This window comes from Augochlora pura, chromosome 5 (assembly GCF_028453695.1).
Source record: "Augochlora pura isolate Apur16 chromosome 5, APUR_v2.2.1, whole genome shotgun sequence".
Lineage (NCBI taxonomy): Eukaryota > Metazoa > Arthropoda > Insecta > Hymenoptera > Halictidae > Augochlora > Augochlora pura.
In genome coordinates this window covers 15,094,294-15,115,156 of record NC_135776.1, presented here as the reverse complement: position 1 = coordinate 15,115,156, position 20,863 = coordinate 15,094,294, and the positions used below count along the sequence as shown (strand labels likewise).

At 31.3% G+C, this 20,863-nt stretch overlaps 4 protein-coding genes and 2 long non-coding RNA genes across 7 annotated transcripts; 4 read left to right on the top strand and 2 right to left on the bottom strand.

Moving 5' to 3' along the window:
• Positions 1-175: 175 nt before the first annotated feature.
• On the top strand, positions 176-1,387 carry LOC144469821 (uncharacterized). 2 transcript variants are annotated; one of them, XR_013494052.1, is made up of 4 exons: positions 176-300; positions 472-590; positions 822-956; positions 1,074-1,381. It is a non-coding gene; the product is annotated as an uncharacterized LOC144469821 (long non-coding RNA). The 2 variants fall into 2 exon arrangements; XR_013494051.1 differs by lacking the exons at positions 176-300; positions 472-590 and adding an exon at positions 610-696 and having other exon boundaries at positions 1,074-1,387.
• Positions 1,388-1,441: 54 nt separating this feature from the next.
• On the top strand, positions 1,442-2,633 carry Chrac-16 (chromatin accessibility complex protein 1). The gene is made up of 3 exons (XM_078180486.1): positions 1,442-1,778; positions 1,917-2,345; positions 2,507-2,633. Exons 1-2 carry the CDS (start codon positions 1,644-1,646, stop codon positions 2,295-2,297), a joined length of 516 nt encoding a protein of 171 aa, XP_078036612.1. The 5' UTR covers positions 1,442-1,643; the 3' UTR covers positions 2,298-2,345; positions 2,507-2,633.
• On the bottom strand, positions 2,307-3,574 carry LOC144469816 (vacuolar ATPase assembly protein VMA12). Its single transcript, XM_078180481.1, has 2 exons — positions 3,150-3,574; positions 2,307-3,063 (listed from the first exon to the last, which is right to left on the bottom strand). Exons 1-2 carry the CDS (start codon positions 3,565-3,567, stop codon positions 2,816-2,818), a joined length of 666 nt encoding a protein of 221 aa, XP_078036607.1. The 5' UTR covers positions 3,568-3,574; the 3' UTR covers positions 2,307-2,815.
• Positions 3,575-3,722: 148 nt separating this feature from the next.
• Muted (biogenesis of lysosome-related organelles complex 1 subunit 5) lies at positions 3,723-4,788 on the bottom strand. The gene is made up of 4 exons (XM_078180487.1): positions 4,632-4,788; positions 4,446-4,528; positions 4,001-4,189; positions 3,723-3,893 (listed from the first exon to the last, which is right to left on the bottom strand). Exons 1-4 carry the CDS (start codon positions 4,648-4,650, stop codon positions 3,726-3,728), a joined length of 459 nt encoding a protein of 152 aa, XP_078036613.1. The 5' UTR covers positions 4,651-4,788; the 3' UTR covers positions 3,723-3,725.
• A 975-nt stretch (positions 4,789-5,763) lies between these two features.
• On the top strand, positions 5,764-7,354 carry Prosalpha3 (proteasome alpha3 subunit). The gene is made up of 3 exons (XM_078181179.1): positions 5,764-5,919; positions 6,347-6,974; positions 7,058-7,354. The coding sequence occupies exons 1-3, from the start codon at positions 5,917-5,919 to the stop codon at positions 7,198-7,200; spliced, it is 774 nt and encodes a 257-aa protein (XP_078037305.1). The 5' UTR covers positions 5,764-5,916; the 3' UTR covers positions 7,201-7,354.
• Positions 7,355-11,870: 4,516 nt separating this feature from the next.
• LOC144470130 (uncharacterized) lies at positions 11,871-19,892 on the top strand. The gene is made up of 2 exons (XR_013494080.1): positions 11,871-11,945; positions 18,294-19,892. It is a non-coding gene; the product is annotated as an uncharacterized LOC144470130 (long non-coding RNA).
• Positions 19,893-20,863: the final 971 nt, after the last annotated feature.

Below are 20,863 nucleotides of genomic sequence, written 5' to 3'. Positions count from 1 at the left end.
AAAGGAAGGATAGATGGTAGAAATCGGAAGGAAGAAAAAGCAGATAGCAAAAAACGAATTATGTACGTAGAAGCGTAAAATCCAAAGACTTAACAATAATGTACTTCTTATAATTTTTCCGTGTTTTGCAGTGAGAAGCGCAGTAGGAGATCTCTGCTTGAATGCAGTACTCCTGACCTCGATTTGTGGCCTCAATTATGATCATAGGTCTTTATTTATCCTGAAAGAATGAAAATGGTGTTTTTACGAACACAAAGAATTACAGCAGAACTTATATAACGCTTCATGTTATGCATATAGGTATGTATAAATATTACTTTGAAAACCCTTTATTTTTACGAAGAAGCTTTTAACGATGGACTCTAGATATTTAAAATTGTGTTCGAACGCGACCGATGTAGATGGATACATACATACCGCATTTTAAGAATACGTTATTCTTACACCGTAATACATGCTACTCATTTTTAGGACCTAACACTACATATGTATGTGTAACTATCAGTGCCGTTTGAACCTATAGGACACGGCTTCACACTATTTCCCTGGAGCAAAGATGAAATCATCTATATCACGTCAGAGTGAAGAAGGTATGTAAGCTATGCTAGTATGATGTTGCGTATTGTTCGGTGGAATTTGGGGATTTCTGTAGGTTTGGGTGCCTGTAGAGTGCAAAAGCCTTCGTGGAAGAATTGTGTAAGAATAAATGAATGAAAATATAACGCGAGAGAATGAAAATTCTTTTATTTTCCGAGTTTCATATCGAGGTACATATTTGAATAAAGTCTGTGTTTTTTATGAAGTTTTGAATCTTCTTCCAGATCCCTTCCCATCCATTCTTCTTGGCCAACAGGAAAATCCTCCAGCTAGGTGCTGATTCGTTGAATGACCCGTCTACCGATAGGAGCTCGATCATGATTGGTGATAGAAGGTGCCACGGCAGCGCGCGCCCAAGGGTGAGGCTATGTGGGAGTTGATCTTTAATTGTTCACCAATTATGTAGTTTTAATTGTTACTCTTTAATTGCTTACCCTTTTTGAGAAATTTTCAAAAAGCTTTCTTGCGACGCCTAGGGACATTATGAGAGGTTCGAGACCTTGGATATGGATTGGCTGATGTTTGTCCCCTCTCATTAACCAATCGGAGAAAAGCAGTTTCTGTATCATTCCCGATTCTGCTGAGTCTGCTGCTCCCATTCGGGTTTACGATTACGCTTAGTAGACATTATTGTACGTGAATCAGAAACAATAAATGATTGTATTGATTTCATAATATCATTGATAACAAACATATTTATAGTATTCTGATTATTGTAAATAGGAATTGTATTTTAATAAATTAGAAACAAAATATCTGTTGTATGTGATAAATACTTTAATTCTCTTATACTTTCAACATTAACAATCTTTAAAAAATTATGAACACTATAACAAAAATTATTAATTAAAATTGCTTGTTGCTTAAAAATTCTACAAAATATCTGCTTTAACAATTGTAAATACTTACGTTGTACATATGTGCATACATATGTAACGCATGGAATTTGAAAATTGGCGGCAACTGATATTCATAGTTACGTTAGTGATTGATTAGTGTTCAAGTCGTTTACATTTGCGTTTGGTACAAATCAGTTTTTAAGCAAAATGAATGCACAAGGGTCACCAACTAAAATTAAAGAATTACGTTTGCCTATGGCAAGAGTAAAAACAATTATGAAAAGTTCTCCTTACGTTGATATTATCGGACAGGATTGTTTATATTTAGTCACAAAGGCTACGGTAAGTTGAGGTTAAGTAAAGTTAAGTGACAACAAATGTTTATTTCGCATATGAGACCAGTTATGCTTGACAAATGTTGAGAATATTTTTTACTATAATAAAAATATAGCATTAATTTTGTGGATTTATTTTTTTAAGGAATTATTTATACATTATCTGACAGAAGAAGCACATTTACAAAGTAATAAAGGACATTTATTAGATTATAAACATTTGGCGGAAGTGGTACAAACTAATGATACATTGGAATTTCTAAGAGAAATCATGCCTAGAAAGATAACAGTTAGACAGTTCAAAGAAATGATGTCTGCTAAGAATTCTAATAGTAGTTCAGAAAGTAGCTCAGATTCAGACAGTGACAGTGAATCGGACACAGATTCTTGTACTGACAGTGATAACGGAAAAACGGAAGAAAACTTATCAAATAGTGACCATGGAAGTGATACAAAGGCAAATGGTAAATGTCATTCAGTCAGTGACCAAAGCGAAGCCAGTGGAAAAAGTGATAGTGAAGACTGAACAAAGAGATATGGCTAGAGACATTTATTTTCCTAAACTTTTTGTAAGGTAGACTTACCAATTCATTATAAAGTAATCCAAATTTGACAAGATGTTAATTAAACTTCGCAATTATTTGATATTTTAAAATAATAGTATTGAAATTTGATATTTTTTAATGAACTTATTTGAATTCATTTATACATTAAACGAAACATTTTTCATTCTAGCTGGAACATCTTGGTCATAGAACTGCATACTCTATAGATATATTACAAGTGCATTTTTACATTTTATACATAAAAAGGAAAACTTATTTATTTTCACATTGTAGCAATCTAAGAAGCTTCAATCAAATATTACAACAAAATAAATGCATTAACTTTTATAATACTTGTTTCTTCTTAGCTCTATCACTACTTATTTTTGCTAATACAAATATTAACATATTACAAATTATTTTACTTCATTTTATTATTATTTATAGAAATTGCAAAAGTTTTAGAAGAATACACTTCTCCAGAAAAATTTTGTGATTTTTATTCTTGATGTAATTTTTTAGATGTTGACGATACTGACTCATATCCGTCCTCATTTAGTTTAATAGCTAAGAAGTAAATTTCAGCCAGAGCTATAATTAATGCACAAATTATGCCCAATAACAACCTAAATCCGAAATCTAAATTTCCAACTATTAGTTCTACACCTATAAATCCAAAAGCAAAGCCTGCTAATACAGAAAATATAAATTGTGCAACAGCTATAAGTTGCTTATTTATTTGCTTCACTGAAAACAAAGAAAATATTTATAATTGGAAGTATGTACAAAAAAAATTGATTATAAAAATATATATTATAATTTTAAATTCTTACTTTGATAAGAAATAGTGTCTTCTGGATAATTTTTTCTAACAGAGTCAACGTTTTTAGTCATAGCTTGATATTCCCTAGCATCTTGTTGTGCTTTCAATTTCTTTATTCTAGCTTCCAATTCCGGATTTCTTGGTGTAACTTTTGGTGTAGGTAACTTTATATCTGTTTCTTCTAAGAGTTCATGCAAATAAACGTTTTCTTTCTTTGTTCTTCTATAATCTTCTAAATACTTATTTAACCATCTTATATCATCCAGACTCAAAAAAAGCTGGCTTTCTTTGTCCTTGCTTGACTTTTTTAAAGCAATAATATTTGCTGGTGTGTCACTTGTTTTTTTAACATTTTTTGTAATAAATTCTGTTAATGCTTTACTTGATATTATTCTAATAGATGGGTCTTCAATTGATTCAACTGGCATTCTTATTTTTTTCTTTTTACATACAAAGTTTCTGTTATTAATAAAATAGTAAGATCAGCACAGTTTTATGCATTACATAAAGAACTGATAGTATTTTATATTATATATCTACTACGTGAAAATAAAAAATATCTGTAATAGAGTAAGAAAGAGAGAATTTATTGTGCAATATGCAATTTTCTTTCCAGATCAACGTAATATTCTTTTATTTCATCTTTCTTTTCCTCAAAAGTTTGATTTACTTTCTCACACTTCTCACTCATATCATTGACAAATGTCTCCCATTCTAATTTCCTGCCTTTTCTGTTGTCTTCCAATGCCTTATCCTAAATAAATTATTAAACATAGATATTAATTACAAATACAGAATTTTTCATAATACTTTTATCATAGTATTGAACTTATATTACAACTTATCAAGAAAAATCAGTACAATATCAAAACTTTGTTCTGTCTGGAGGACTTTTTCACACATGCTCAGTGCTACATCAACATTTGCTTTTAAACTAGGCAGATGACAATCCCCTAGTTGTTCTGTACGATCCAATTGATTTTCCTTTAGTTCAGTCGAGTATTCAAGTATTTTGAAAAGACGTTCCACCTCTCTATCTCCTCTTTTTTCCTATAAACGTGTAATTATTGTGATTTTTTATTTCTGGAATTTTACTAAACAATTAAAAAAAAGATATCTATGAATTCACAAAATTTAATTCTTTGACAACACTGATTTTTAGGTTACATATGTGATGAGCAATTTAAATTCACTGAAATACGGGCACGTAACAATCAATAATTAGTACAATAGTATAGTAGGGACTTCTATCCATTTAGTTTTTTGTTCACGAAAAATTCCTTTCATTGATTCATGAATTTTTTACCTGAAACTCTCGCAGAAAGAACGTAATTTCACCTTGAATGAATGGTCGATGATCAAAAAGTCGACTCCAAATTTCACCAGTGTCTACGGAAACGTGACATCGCGAAACGTTATGGTAATTAATTGTAACATTAAAATGTATATTTGAAAAAATTATATATTTGTAATCAATCTACACATGCCGCACCTTTAATAATGGTCGCCATGATTCTTCATAAAATACGCTATGTTGTAAACTGGAGGAGGAAGAGAGTACTCCAGTAATGGGTCCCACTCCCGCACAATTTTCGTGCTCCCTAAGCTGGCTCGCAAACCCCCCACCACTTTACTGCAGAAGAAGAACAAGATACGATGGAGAGAAACAGAACGATACCCATCAGATTCTATGTATGGTTGTGCACATGGATAGGAAACCTAACTTGCCTTGCTTTGCTGTGCTTACGGCCTCACTCTTGCCGCGCATTCGTTCGGTTGGCGCGTCATCCGCGGCGCGCGACGTGAAATACTATTTATAAAAGAGCTTCAACTTTCAAATAAATCGGTGACCACTGACCACTGGTCAATTGATCATTAAATATTTAGTATATTCCAATCTACACTGAGACCTGAGAAGCTTCTTTGAAAAACGAATTTCGCGCCGCGTGCCTCTGATGGCGCGTCTACCGAATGGATGCTCGAAAAGAATAAGAGGGGAAACATGGTAGAGTGAGATAAACTATATCAATTTATCGGTATGGCTTGTTCCCCATGTAGTTGTGTTGATTTCATGCTCTTTTGCTCACTCGCTGTTCCCTCTCTTTTTCTTTGACTGCAAGGAAAGCGCTGCACACCAGTAATCGTCAACCAATCAGAGCAAAGAAAATTTCAGTATTGACCCTCGCTAATGGATCGAACTGTAACCCGGTGGTGTCCAAGGATAGGATCCATTACTGTACATACATATGTGTAAGTAGATAAAGTATATATATGAAAATCATCGCAAAAATGATTACCAAGAATAGCAGATAAATAATATTACATATGTATTAACACGATATTTTATATGCAATCGTAAGAAAATCATTGTATTAGAATTTCTTCTTTCTACTGATTTGTACATATGCAAATGAATGTATGTTTACATATATTCTTGTGAAATTGTGGCGAAAATTTATCAATTGAGATTCAATCGTGAATGTAATCATCACATGGAGCAAATATAATCAAATCAAGAAAATTACGAATAAGGTTGTAAATTAAGTTGAACCGGAACTGTGATCTAACGATCATGAATCGGACTCTCTATCATCAGCTATGTTATTAAAAGTTCATCACTCCACCGTCGACGGCGCTGAAATAGAAAATCTTAAAATCTTGCAACACTAAGAAGCTTGTCAAGTTTCGTATATTGTATGGAATTGTATGATTACAGAGACAACTTCTCAATTTTACATTCTAAAGTGTTATAATTATACTAACAAAAGTTTCGCATAATGGTAAGTATTACATAAGTGTATTTAATCTTCATATTATGATTCTTATTTAACATACTGTTTTATTTTCATCAATTTTCTTATAGGATAATGCCGACTAGGTTATACAAATTGCACTGTCATCAGACAATAATAGACTTCTCTACATAACAATGACAGAATAATTTATTTAGTCAATATCGAATTATATTTTTATTATATTCTTTAAAAAAAGATTTAACCAAACTATCTCATTATTAATTTATATTACTTTCATTAATGAAGTACGTAGGTTAGAACTATGGTCAGAATAATGCTGTATTTTATTTGTTAACTTTTATTACTGTATTTAATGTTTATAAATGAAACCTGTCGAAAAATTAAAATTAAAAAATTTAAATTATTCTTCGAAAATTATTATGTACATTTAATTCATCGTATTCTGTTGTAGGCACGGAGGTATGATACACGTACAACGATCTTCTCACCAGAAGGTCGTTTATACCAAGTAGAGTATGCAATGGAAGCTATTAGTCATGCGGGCACATGCCTTGGTATTCTAGCAAATGATGGGATTCTACTTGCAGCAGAAAGGCGAAACACTAATAAACTTTTGGATGAAGTATTCTTCTCTGAAAAAATTTATATGCTAAATGATGATGTTGTTTGTTCTGTTGCTGGTATAACGTCAGATGCAAATGTATTAACAAATGAATTGCGCCTTATAGCGCAACGTTATTTTCTGCAATATGGAGAACCAATCCCATGTGAACAACTTGTCTCTTGGCTTTGTGATGTAAAACAAGCATATACACAGTACGGTGGGAAAAGACCTTTTGGAGTTTCAATTCTATATATGGGATGGGATAAGCATTATGGATACCAATTATATCAGTCAGATCCAAGTGGAAATTATGGTGGATGGAAAGCAACTTGTATTGGAAACAATGCAGCAGCGGCAGTATCATCATTGAAACAAGAGTACAAGGATGGAGAAACAACGCTAAAGGATGCTATGGCATTAGCTATAAAAGTACTTTCCAAGACCTTAGACATGAATAAATTGTCTTCAGATAAGGGTGAATTTAATTTTTTCTTTGTATATCTATTTTCGTATTAAGTAAATGTACAACATCCTAAGTCCTTATCTTTCTCATTGCAGTTGAAATGGCCACATTAACCAGAGAAAATGGAAAAACGAAGATAAGAATTCTGTCTGCAAGTGAAGTTGATGCTTTAATTGCAGAGTATGATCGTTTAGAAGAACTCGCTGAACAAGCCAAGAAAGAAAAACAAAAATTGTAAAAAGGAAATATATGCCTCGTATTTTTTCTTATGTATTCCTGTTTTAAAAATATCTTAGAAATCAATGTTGACTGGGAAATACAATAAGAAGCAAATGGAAGGATATATTTAACTAGTTATAATGAAAGAATAAACATTTTTTATGTCCCACTAATTGTCTTCTACAGTTATTATTATAAACAGAAAGGAATAATTATTATCATTGGGTTTGGCGTTATGTAATAGTCCATCGGAACATATAATGAGAGTTATAAAACATTTTAATCCATTTGCATCTACTTAGCAGACGTCAGCTGCATTCGACTCATCGTTAACCTATATCAGCGCGCGTGGCCGTATACCGGCAATTTCATTATTTTCATTAACTTCTCCGTAGTTCGTAGAATTTATTTAACATAGTATTTTTTGATAGCTTAAAAGCTCAGAGATTGATAAAAAATGTGAATTGTTTCGTACGCGAAATATACTGAGACGATGATAGGAAACGATTGTCATGAGCGGAAGATTACGCTTAATGACGCAAATGAATTAATAATTAACGTGAAAAGTAAAAATAAAGTAGCCGGTTTTTAATTTGATAACATTAGTTTATTAAGATGAGTACAGTTCATGTATAAAAATATTGTTCCCTGATTTAAATTTACTTTTAATAAATCATGTTTCGTCATCGCTACTATTGTTGAACTTTATTTAATGTTTAATAATAAGAAAGTCAATTTGTAAATGTAATTTTTTTATTTATGGTATATGGTTTATCTAAAGGATAAGGAAAGAAAAATTTTACATATCATCCAGGCCCAGTGATGGGTCATATACGAAAAAATTAAATAACTTGTATAAACTTAAAAATATAATATGATCTGATAGTATAACATTGTACATATCAAGATTAATGTTTAAAATATTGAAAAAAATGACAAAAAGTTATGTGTCGAGTCATATTGACCAAGCTGCCGATGCGGTCCCACTCCGGGGCGCGATCCCACTACTGCCCGCCACGGAGACTTTTGGTTGCTGGGTTTCCCCTCTGGCCCGGTTCGCCTCTCCTTAGCCAACCTGGCCACCCTCGACTCCTCAAGGGTGCCCATATTGATGGCGAGCTTAGTGCGGACGCCCTGTCAACGTGAACCCCGTACCAACAGGAACCCCCGACCTCAGACCCTCCAACATAACTAGCCTCCGAGTAGCCGGATTACAGGAGCCGCCACACTCCCAGCTGACAGTCATTGCTACTATTTGTCTATTTAACTCGCAACCTGCAACGTGGATCACTGCGTCAGCTACACTGTAAAAGCGTGACCGAAGTTCAGACAGTCTTAGATGTTACGATTACGAATTACAGGTCTTTTAAAACCAGATTACTACGATCTAAATGTACAAATGGAGAACGGTACAAATATGGCGCATACTCTTTCATGTAGCTACGTCGATAATGTAGTACATTTGTTAGTGATTAAATCATGTGTTGGTAAGTGACGCAATAATTTGCATTGTACCGACTATCGATAAAGTTGTCATCTGAAACAATTTAATCCACAGAGTTACTATAATTTTTATTATTGATATTTATTTACATAGATTCACAGAATGGTTCGTACCGCGAAAATCGATTTCGAATATATAACATTTTCAATCATTTTTGACAATGTATTTTTCAACGGTGAAGCCTAAGATGAAAAAATGCTGTTCCTTATGTTCGATTTATTTTTCCATCATCGATGATGGGATGCTCCTGTATACTCTACATTATCTCGTAAATATGAATATGGTGTTTCTGGTTTTCAACCTTTCTGTTCAAGGTTTGATATTGTTTCTCACAGAAAAACTCTGTCACCGGTGAGCGGTAGATTTATAACTATTAGCTAAGTTGATGGTGTTGAAAATGTTAAAATGAATTTTCTTTTGTTTGCGCGAAGGTGTTACGAGACATTCTCACAATGTTTTATTTAAATTAATCAGCATCATAATAACAACATACTTATACAGAAATATTACGGACGAGAAACAGGTTGAGGTAAGGAGAAGAAGAAGAAGAAGAAAAGATCAACGGTTGCGAGTTAAACTGGATCTTCTCCCCGAAGAACCGCTTTCAACGACTCGAATAATAGACGAAGGAGACAGAAAAACAAGATGACTGGTTTGAGCACGTATTTGTAATATGAACTAGTTGAAATGCAGAACATTGATTATGTATCCCTGTTGCGTAATACGTGCAAAATTTATATCTTTACGTCTTAATACCATATATGAAATAAATAAGTAAGAAATAATAAATTTACGTAATTAATTGTTTACAAATATATCATAATTAGATATCAAAAATTGTACATTTCTAATGTATTTCAATGTGCAAAATGTAACAAAATAATCGTACTATTAAAAACTTGACTATGTAATTACTGTTTTATTTCTAAATTCTAGTAGTACACACGGAACAGTTCTGCGGCTGTGGTATGATCTGTCCACTTTTAAACTGCACCCTGTGTTTCCCATAAATAATCACAGTTAAATTTAATAAATAAAATATCGAACGACTTTATCTTCTTGTATTTAGATAATTTTCAAAAGCTATAAATACATGAAAACCGATAGACTGACTATGTTTAGATGAAACAGGATAAAATTATACAGATTATAACATTAGGAAATGATATTTACATTAATGTTCTTAGGCGACATAGTAGACTCAAAGTAACTAATTTATATCTAGAATACGTTGAGATGGCCATACAGTCAGTACCATAAGTATTCGTACCCTCATTGCTTATAAGAGAAATTTGTTGAAATCAAGGGATGCATGTAAAATTTTGCGATAAACTTTTTATTATCTTATTTAATATTTTTGGATGTGACGGAAGAGGAAAAGTTTAGAGAAAGTCTAATACAGAACTAGAATTAAAAAATGTACAACCAACTGTAATGCATGGTATCCGGAGTGGGCAAACTTGTCTTTATCGATGGAATTTTGGATAAGATAAAGTATAAAAGTAGACTCGAAAAAAATCTGCACACAAGTGCGAATAAGCTTGGTCTGGAAGATGACTACTATTTTCAACACGACAACGACCCGAAGCATACTGCTCAGATTGTTCGTGAGTGAATACTTTACCACGTTCCCCATTTTTTACATACACCTCCTTAGAGTCCAGATACAAATCCTATAGAAAAATGGGCGGAAATAGATGAAAGACTACGCGAGCATGAAATTTTCAATAAACAAATGCTAAACAAGAACATTTTGGAAGTTTGGAATAGTATTGAACCAAATATCACATTAAGGCTGGTAGAAAGTATGTCAAATCGATTAAACGATATAATAAGGCATAAAGGTGGACCCACTAAATACTAGAAAATTAATATAAAGCAAAAAAACTACTCTAATATGCGATTTTTTGACAAGATCTACACTGGTACGAATACTTTTGTGGACTGTTATTACATACTACGAGGAGTAAAATCAATATATTTTCGTTAATAGTTAATCAATTTTGTTATAATTTGGTATAAATAAACTTTATACATGTGCTCATTCATAATAAAAAGTTTATTGCAAAATCTTACATGCGTCCCTTGATTTCAACAAATTTTTCTTATAAGCAATGAGGGTACGAATACTTATGGTACTGACTGTATATGTATAATGTGTACGATATCGTTTATGAACCAGTTGAATTAACTACGTTTGTCGCAATCGTTATTAAAATATATAACTTGCTGTGTTTTGTAAGTAAAGATAAGAATGAACCGTTTATGAATTAATTCGCCCATTCGACACTGAATCACTAACTGCAGTATTGCACACATATCGTAGGAGAAACTTGACAGTAATAATGATAGATGTAAGTGTATGCTTAAGTACTCGTCGACGACATCGAAATCCTCGAAAGGAAATGTTAAGTTCATTGTAACAATAAATATATAACTACGCTTGTTTTAACATGTTGACGCCAGCGTGCGTCACCGGTAGGTTACACGTGTCTGTCCCGTGAGACGGCGTGTATTTGATTATTTTGTTGTATTTCACAAAATAGGTTTATGTTATTTTATAAGATTGTAAACAGACACTCAATAGTAAAAATATAAAAATTCAATATTGTAAATTTAACATAACTATTTAATTTTTTTAAATTTCGGGCGCCGTCTCGCAGAGAAAACGGTGAATATCGGAGCTGGCATGAACGTGTTAATTATTACAAATTTGATATTATTTCAAATGTGATTCGAATATCGGTTGTGAATTCGAAAATGGTCGTTTGGAAAACCGGCAGGGATATTATGCGAATTATATCACTATCTCAGTTGCCCCGACAAGGTGTCTCAGATTTTAAACATATGACGGACTTTCTCCCCACACGTAGTCCAATTTCTCACGAATCCGGACCTGCACCCTTCCTTTAAGGCAACAAAAAGAAACGACCGTTACCACCTTTCTCCCCTCTTAATCATCCCTCCGGCTGTGCTCTGTGTCCGAATAAACGTGCATCCCCTTCGCTGGCTCCGGAAACAGGTAAAGATCTCCGTTCGCGTGACCTTCGACCCCTCGACCCTACGGGATCAAAGGAAAGAGGGTGCATTGTGTTGAGAAATGTTCTCACGAGCCATCGTAACGTCTGCACCCGTCAAAACGACTATTTAAGGGCTCGGTACCACCGTCAGATCAGTCAGAAGTGTTTTGCAACTCGTGGCGGATAGCAACGTGGACGATCCTGGTCTGGATCATCTCATCGAGGACCTCTTCGTGAAGGGTGAGTCCCGTTTCTGGCAACTTAGGTCTTGGTGCTTCGATAGACTACGCTAAAATATCACGATCACGGCCGTTTTATTTTTGTCATTCTTTTATTTTACTTTCTCTTTCGGTTTCCTTTTCGTTCGAGCTTCGATCGTGTTTCTCGCGTATTACAAATCGAATAGGATCGTTCTGACTGAAAGATGTGCTGCTGATTATAAAAGTGGCGTAAATCATGCACGGACTTTTGGATTTTTATGGATATCCGTTTCGATAGAGATTTTTTATAATGGAATATGAATTGGAAACCTCTAAACTCTGTTCAATTATGATGATAGCTTTTATATGCTAATACACTGTGGACTTAAATGATTTCTGGACGTATAGAATTCATAGTTTCCGTTGTACGAACATTCTTTGATACTACCAACCTAACATTTTATAATCAGTGGCATGGTCTACTGAAATTTTTCTGAAGAAAACGTATACTCTTTACATCTGAAAATTGTGGGAATGTTTAGTAATATTTTTTAAATTGGGATTATTATTCGTGTTATCTTCAGTGTCGGGATAGTGATTGGGTTAGTGTGCGCACAGAAAATCACAATTTTGGATGAGAAAGCAGAGGTGACTAAACAAATTTTCTCCATTAATTGTACCAATTCTGTTAGCTAGTCTAGTTTGGTCTCACAAATTTGGTCATTCAATAAGATAGTAGAAATTTCGTACGAAAGTGTTTTTATCACGCAGTTCTGCCGTACGTGGAACTCTTGTTTCACATGAAAAATTATAATATAGAGAATCATACAGAGAATCAATTGAAGAAAATAATAAAAATATATAAATGGAATTTGAATATATATACATTTTTTACTATGATGTGTATTCTTCGGTTTCATATCTATGGACGCACTGATCCACAGAATGATCCACAAGCATTATATTTGTCCAAATTGGGTTCAAATTTTTTATTATAACGTGAAGAAAATTGTTGCTAAAGAATGATTAACATACTAATCCCAAAAAAGAAGTTACTGATAGTTATTGTTTATGACAATTATTAATGCATATATGTTATAATAGAGCAATATATTGAACATAATATTATGTGTATTAAGTTTTCTGCACGATAAACAAGACACAGTAGATTTTATACATTTGCAGCACATGAGTTATGCCTAAACTTCGGAACAGTAAAATATTGTATAATATTTAATAAGAGAATTTACTTCTACTTTTTTCAAATAGTATTCACAATCACTTAACAAAAATCACTTAAAAATATACATTAGCTATAATCTTCGATTTACGAAAGTCACAGTAATATTTCCAAAAGTTATATATTCGAAAAGTTTGTTGATAATGTACGGTCACTTCTAAAACTAAGTCTTCAGATAAAAATTCTAATTTTATGAACAATCAATTGTGTCTCTACTTCAAAAAATATATATTACGTCAAGTACCACAGAATTATATCTTTCCAATTGCTTCTAAAATATACAAATGTGTGAAACAGAATGAACAGAAATTGCTGTTAGTATTGGCTACGGTTCTATTTTATCCAAAACATAAGAAAATCCGTAAATGATTAAATACACAATTCAATAATGTTTTTTTTACGAAATGAGCTAATGAAATAAAAATATAAACACAGATTTGTAGCCTGGCTGTCCTAAAATGCGCAGATATTTTTGTTGTATTTTGACTGTCCAATAATGTACATCATCCAGTGATCAAAATTTTGAATTGTTGATTAAAAACGAAAAGTTTTCATTCACATTTTACGATTTCTTTAAAATAGCCTGACGATCACGAACTTTCGTAAACCGCAAGACAGCCAAAGATCTCTGTGTAATTCATAGTTGAAAAAGTTTATTCATCTATAGCAAACAGCTATAGTATAGCACATAATATGTCATACGCGATTGTCTAAAGCATAGTTAAAGCACAGATTTTCAGAAGATTCTCCAGATTTCAGTTTTCCATAAACATTCGTAATCTATTTATCAGTGAATAGTTTGAAATAGCGACTATAAAAAATTCCTTATACGATAAAATCACCATAAAACGTTCCATACTTGTTTAAAACTATTCAGTAACGTTAAAAATCTAACAATCTAAACAATCAAATTTAGTTCAAACTGACGATAAAATCATTTCGCGAATAATCTCATACAACACATGAATATTTCACTTTCTTGCGGAATTTTTAAGTACTTTTAAGACATTTCAGGAGTGTTGAAGATTTAAATTGTATTTGGTAATAAATTTAAACTTCAACAAGTGTTTTACAAATCAAGAAATGTATACGACAAAATTGATAAATTTTGTTCGTTACCTTTCCTCTTACCATCGATGTTTCTTGAAATTTCTTAAAGTATAGTTCGTTATCAAACAACAGAACAAATGCTAAAAGTTTAGAAAACAGAATATAACAATGCTATCGTTTATTTGATTCACGATTTCACTGCGATGCTATTAATCATTCTTAAAAATTAAATTCTAATAAAATAAATGCCTGAGAAAGAAAAGCATCAATTGTGTACGGAGAAAAAATGCAATTTAGAAAACATTTCATTTCTGCCAAAGGATTAGAAAATTGCTCCAAGAATTTAGAGCGTTTGTAGGTGTAAATGTATTTCAAATTTGGATTTAGCCACCTTTCTGAAGCTTTCAGTAAATTCCGTAGGAGGGACTAGCATGTCAGGTCTAGCGGGAAAACAGGAAGCCTTCTTTGTCAATATAGCTACTTCCTCGTTGAAATGAATGCCGGAATAAGCCAGAATGATCCAGAAGTCAAAAGATTATGAAAAATTATTTTACTATCAATGAAAACAGGATTAATTTTGCCACCAAAAGCAGATTTAGAAATTAGATTACCATACCAGTGGATACCTACGAATTCCAAAGAACTTTTAATTGTTAAGTATTCCACAGTAAAGTTGAAATATCTTCAGACACAAAAGAGATAGTGTCCAATTCAGAAGATAGTATTGGGATCAGAAGAGTTTTCACTCAGAGACTACGTGTTGAGATCTGCAATAGAACATAAAACATTATAATTAGTAATACATAAAAGAAAGTTGGTTTTGAGCTTAACATAATCAGTATAATAGAGGGAAGCATAGAAAGGTGATAGAGATGAATGGATGTAAATTAAATTCTTTCAATTAGTAGTTGGAAATTACGTTTAGGAAAGTAAATAAAAAATAAGTAAATGAGACAAATTTAAGGATATGAAGTCTTTGAAAACATTTGTTATGTACACATTCAACGTGATCTTTATTGGAATATCAAATGGAATATCAAAAAACTAAACAACTATATTGGAAAAATATTATTTAAAGATTTTACAAATTTTTTTTTATGAAATCCACATTATCTGGGCACATATAGGTCCTGGGCGTACGAATTGTTAAAATTAATATGTTTTAGACAATAAAAAATGTGAACATCATGTTTCTCAAGATTTCGGATCAGTAGAGTAATCAAGGTATGCTGTTGGTACAAAAATGGAGAAAAATCATTAATGAATTGATACATTCGCATGAGCATCGAATTTTTTTTCCTTAAGTTAACATTAATGTAATCATTTTCCCGTTGCTATAATGCTTCATTAATTACAGAAATTGTGTACTATCGTCTTTCTTTAGCTTGTACAATTTGTCTCATTCTCACGAGAAATGCCGATCGGTGTCGATGCTCTTTTACTTTTTAGTTTTAATTAAAAAAAGAAAAGCAATTACGCTCGGCCCTACTCTATCCAGGCACTAAGATCCAAAACGAAAATTTTTATTCAAAATTTTCCATCCTCCATTTGTCGTTCAGTGTTTTCGGAATGTCAAAATTTTTAACAAAACAGAATGCAAAATTCTCCAGTGCCTACAATAACGAACTTGGTTTTTCACTTATTATGAACAAATTCATATTGTTTAATAACAAAACTAATACATTTTTGTGTCGTTTCAGTTACCAAAATCACAATAAAATAGTAATACGAATTCAACGATTTTTATGATCTCCTATTTTAACTTAAAAATCAATTTTATTGGACAACAGAACTCACAAGATCATTGTAATCTTAAAGAGTCAATTGCGCTTCCTTCAAATTGAAATAATGAATCAAAAATAATAATAATAATGACAGTGGTACCAATAATAATAATAATAATAATAAATTTTTAGCTTTAAATTGCACGTTCTAATCATTTTTATTCACCAAAATTTTCATTATTACATTTATTTTTCATTATTTAACAACTTCCAATTGCGTTTTGAAACTTCTGTGCAATTATGCAGTACTATAATATTTTGTAAACATTTTCATACAAGTGCAGTATATCTATACACAATATAAATGCAACTGTGAAAAATCATAATGTTTTAGTAAATTTAATAAACAAATTTTTATTAAAAAGCATTTCATTATTTTTGCAACTGTAATTTGGATCATCTAGGAATAGAAAGGAATCTATTTCAAACTTATCAAGGTCGCATTCTAATACTGTTAAAACTACTATTTAAATTTTAGATCTTCTTTTCAAATCGATCGAACCCAGTCTAGATCCACCAAGGTCTCATTTTAAATTTACCAAACGTTTGCTAAGACCGGTCCACGTGTTGTTTTTGAATCCCAACCGTAGTTTCTCGGGTATTCGTCTACACTATTTGAATCAATATAAATTATTTATCTATACGAATGTCGCAGTAGTCCTTTAAAATTGTATTATAAAATTACAAAATACAAAATTAAATTTTACCGTGTCACATTTCGAAGGTTTATAAAACAAGTCTTAAAGAAACCGAATTTGAAGCTCCCTAAATACTATTTTAAAAATCTTACGCCATTTTTATCGAACCATTAAGTAAAAAAACATTCCACGTTAATTATTATCTGAACTATTCATATTTAAAAGAAATAGACAGGGCATTGTATAACGTTTGAAATATGAAACCATGATCATTAAAAAAAAAGGTTTTAATATTTGACTTTGAATAAAACTTCAAGGGCTGTCTGTACGGCGAAACACATTTCAGATTTCCATAGTCGTATGAACGTGAACCATATTCAACAAATTAAAAATGAAAATAGTATGATAACAATTACCGACTCATTTTAAACCAAGAATTCATAAAGCAGTATCATGTTTTAAATGTTTTAAAATCAAAAAATGATATGTTTTACTGTTGTTATTATTTAAAATTTCCCATTAAAATTCTCAAATTGGATATATTTACATCTTGAATAGAAAATATGTGCGCTCATGATCTAACACGATAGAATCTGAACAGAAATTGTACCGTTAAAATTGACCAAATAGAAAAGAATCTATCTACGTGAAACCAAATTCAATCCCTTCTAATATATAAAATATTAATCACATCTAAAATGCTAATTGTTAACGAAATAATATGTTCTACGCACAACTGTGAAAACTAGAATCATTTGCACTCTCACTGAACATATCCGAAACAAAACACAAATTACTCCTTATTACCGTTCTAGTGTGCAGTTACATTTCTGATACATTGTATGAATATCGCCATGCAAAATTAATAACTTACAGTTCCTCAAAGATACAGACAGCCAAAAATAAAAAAATACAAATAGTATCTCCAAAAACAAAAATATTTTTCAAAAAAATAATTTAGAAATACGCAAACATTTTAAAACAACAATGTCAACGAAATCACAACAGTTTTAATGTCTAAAATAATTGCACTTGTAATCAAATGACGCAAAAAGTACACACTAGTTTAAACTGATAGTACAGAATACAACTCGGACCATAACGTATACGCATCCGAAGATCATTGCCGATAAACATATGTTGAATACAATATAAATTAATAAATACATTACTCTTCGATATAATTAGCGTGTTGCACATCAAACTGTTCCGAATTTAATAAAGCACAGAAAAAGATCAGATCATGTTCACTGGTTCAATATACAAACTTGTGCAAAATGAACGAATTTTTGTTATAATTCATTTTATTTTTATTTATTATAATTTTATTCAATTTTATTTATTATAATCCGTAGCGCAATTGATCTGATTTAAAAACAGATTTGGCTTCAAATAATATTATTGGATTCCGATTACAAATGAAACAACAAAAAACCATCCTTGATGAATAAAAAAAAAAGAGTCGAAACTGGACGAAAATAAATAAATGAAAACACTATCTTTTTTTTTACCTTCGTTCTTTTTGTACCGCATCGCGTTATCTACGAATATATTTTTACGTTTTCCTTCTTCTGTTTGTTTTTTCTTTCCGTTCGTTTGGTACTTATTTCTTTCAAAATGTTTTTCTTCTTTATACTTTATTTGGCGTTTTTTTTCTAACACTCACAACCTTCCAGGTCTGCAGGACGAAATGGTTGGCGATCCTTAAGATGGGGAACCTTCGAGGCAGAGGAAGAAACAAAAGTCCAGGAAACGGAAAAATTATCTAAGAAATGGAGCGACAAATAAAATTACGAAGAAAGTATTAGTACTGAATGTAAAGGAGATTTCGTTAAAACGGGTAGTAGATAAACACAAACAAATGTCTCCAATTAAGAAAAAGAGACAACGACGAAGAAGAACGTCGAGACTGATAAATGGTGAATATGTTTCAAGGTCTAAAACATAAAATAACACAGAAAAAGATGAAGAAAAACGTAGTAAAAGAAGAAGAAGAAGATAGAAGATAATGAAGATAAATACAGTAAAACTAAAAGAAGATAGAAGAAAACAGAGATAAATATAGTGAAAATAGAAGATTAAAAAAGAAGATGGAGACAAATATAATAAAAATAGAAGGCAAAAGGAAATAAAGATAAATACAGTAAAAATAGAAGATGAAAAAAGAAGATGAACACAAATACAATGAAAGTACAAGAAGGCAAAAGAAAATGAAGATAAATACAGTAAAAATAGAAGTTGAAAAAAGAAGATGAACACAAATACAATGAAAGTACAAGAAGGCAAAGAAAATAAAGATAAATACAGTAAAAATAGAAGAAGGCAAAATATTGGATGAAGATACACAGTAAAAGTAAATAAATGCGGAAGAAAAGGATAATGAATACAATCCCTATAATTAAAAAATCTAAAAAATTAAAAAAGAAATCTAGTGTCTACAAAAATGAAACAAAGTGAAAATTTGATTCTTGTAACCGAATATTAATAAATAGCTAAAATTGATTCAAATGAACTGGCAACAATTCTGGAAAATCTGTCGAGTTTTCTAAGAAGACACTTCAGGCATGTTATCTATTGCAGATAATTAACCCAAAAATTGCCCAGAAGAGCAAAAATCGTTTTTTGATATGGTGTAAAACTTGTTCAAGGCGTTATACACTGAAGACAGCTATCACTATTTGGATCCAAATTTACTATTACATAATTGTTTTAGACAAGTAGAAATGGTTGAAAGAAAACATAACAAATTTTTTCGGTTCAAAAAATGCTGACAAAATTCTTTTGGTTAAAAAAATACTGACAAAATTGTTTCAAAATGTTCGAAATGGTGCCATCTCTTGTGAAATACTATGGTAAATGCGTTTGTTCTGTTATTATTTGAGTTTGCACGTCAGATTGAAATTAATAATTTTCTAAATTATCAAAATTCATTGCATGTTTGTATATAATAAATAATGCAAAACCATGTTTCAATTATTCAAAAATTTGAAACTCAGTCGTAGAATTGTAAAAATTACTTCAAACATTTGGCAAGTATAGAACTAAAGATCTTTTCTAACTTTTGGAAATGTTAAAACCTATTTTCAGAAATATCTAATAGATAATCAAAATTTAATTTCAGCAATCAATACCCGGAATTCTTCTAAATTATTATTATTGAAGCAAAAATTGTGTCATATCCATTTGTCATAGATAAATCAAAATTGCATTTTAATTTTCAAAGTGTTTCAGCATTTTTTCAAAAATATGCAATAGAATATCAAAATTTTTTTTTTTTTTAAATATTCAGGCCTCTTTTTAACATCGAAGTAAAAATTGCATTTTATATTTGGCAGATAAGATCTGTATTAAAATATTTTAAAACTGTAAGCTTATTTAAAAAAAATACAAATTTATGTCTGACAGTTCTAAATTATTTCATATATTCAAAATTTTTCTTGGAAGCATTCAATATTAAATACACCTTTTTAAAAAATCATCAAAAGTCGTAAATAGTGTAGCCAGAAAAATGGATGAATCTTAAAAATACTAAATTCATGTTTCGATAGTGTAAAATTGAATTTCGATAATTAGGTATCAAGCATTCACATGCGAGTGACAGTGTTCGATTAGAATTTGTTATCGATTAAAGTGATGCAGCGTAAATTTAAGCGTAATTCTTGTTTCGTTTTTAATCGTTACGTTTGTCTTGTTAAGTTTAACTCCCAGGTTGTTAAATTATGTTCCCTGATGTTCACACATTGTTACTAAGACTCGGAGTTTTCGTTGTTAAAACTATGTTATCGTGGTTATTGTTAAGTTTGTCGCGCGTTCGTTCATTCTCTGTTGTTTTCGTTAATGTTATCACTTCGTTAAGTTACTGTTAGATGAAAAAAATAGTAAAAATTCGAAGTTACGGTGACAGCTACGTTTTCATTCGCACGAAAAAAAAAGATAAGGAAGAGACAACGATATTTTATTGTTAAATCGGAACAAAACGGAAGTTTGGTGTTATGTTGATAGTTACGTTTTTGTTTGCACATTTGCAGAGAACAGCGACGGAAAGACGATATTTTATTGTTAAATCGGAGCAAAACAGAAAGCTGACGTTACGTTTTTGTTTGCATAATTTCAAATAGATAAAAACGAGAATCGATATTTTAGGTCGGAAGCGCCACAATTTTTACATGTAAAGTGTTTAAAAGAATACACACATTATGCGTAAAAATTAGTTTCCATGTAAAATATACGTTCATAAAAAAAAATG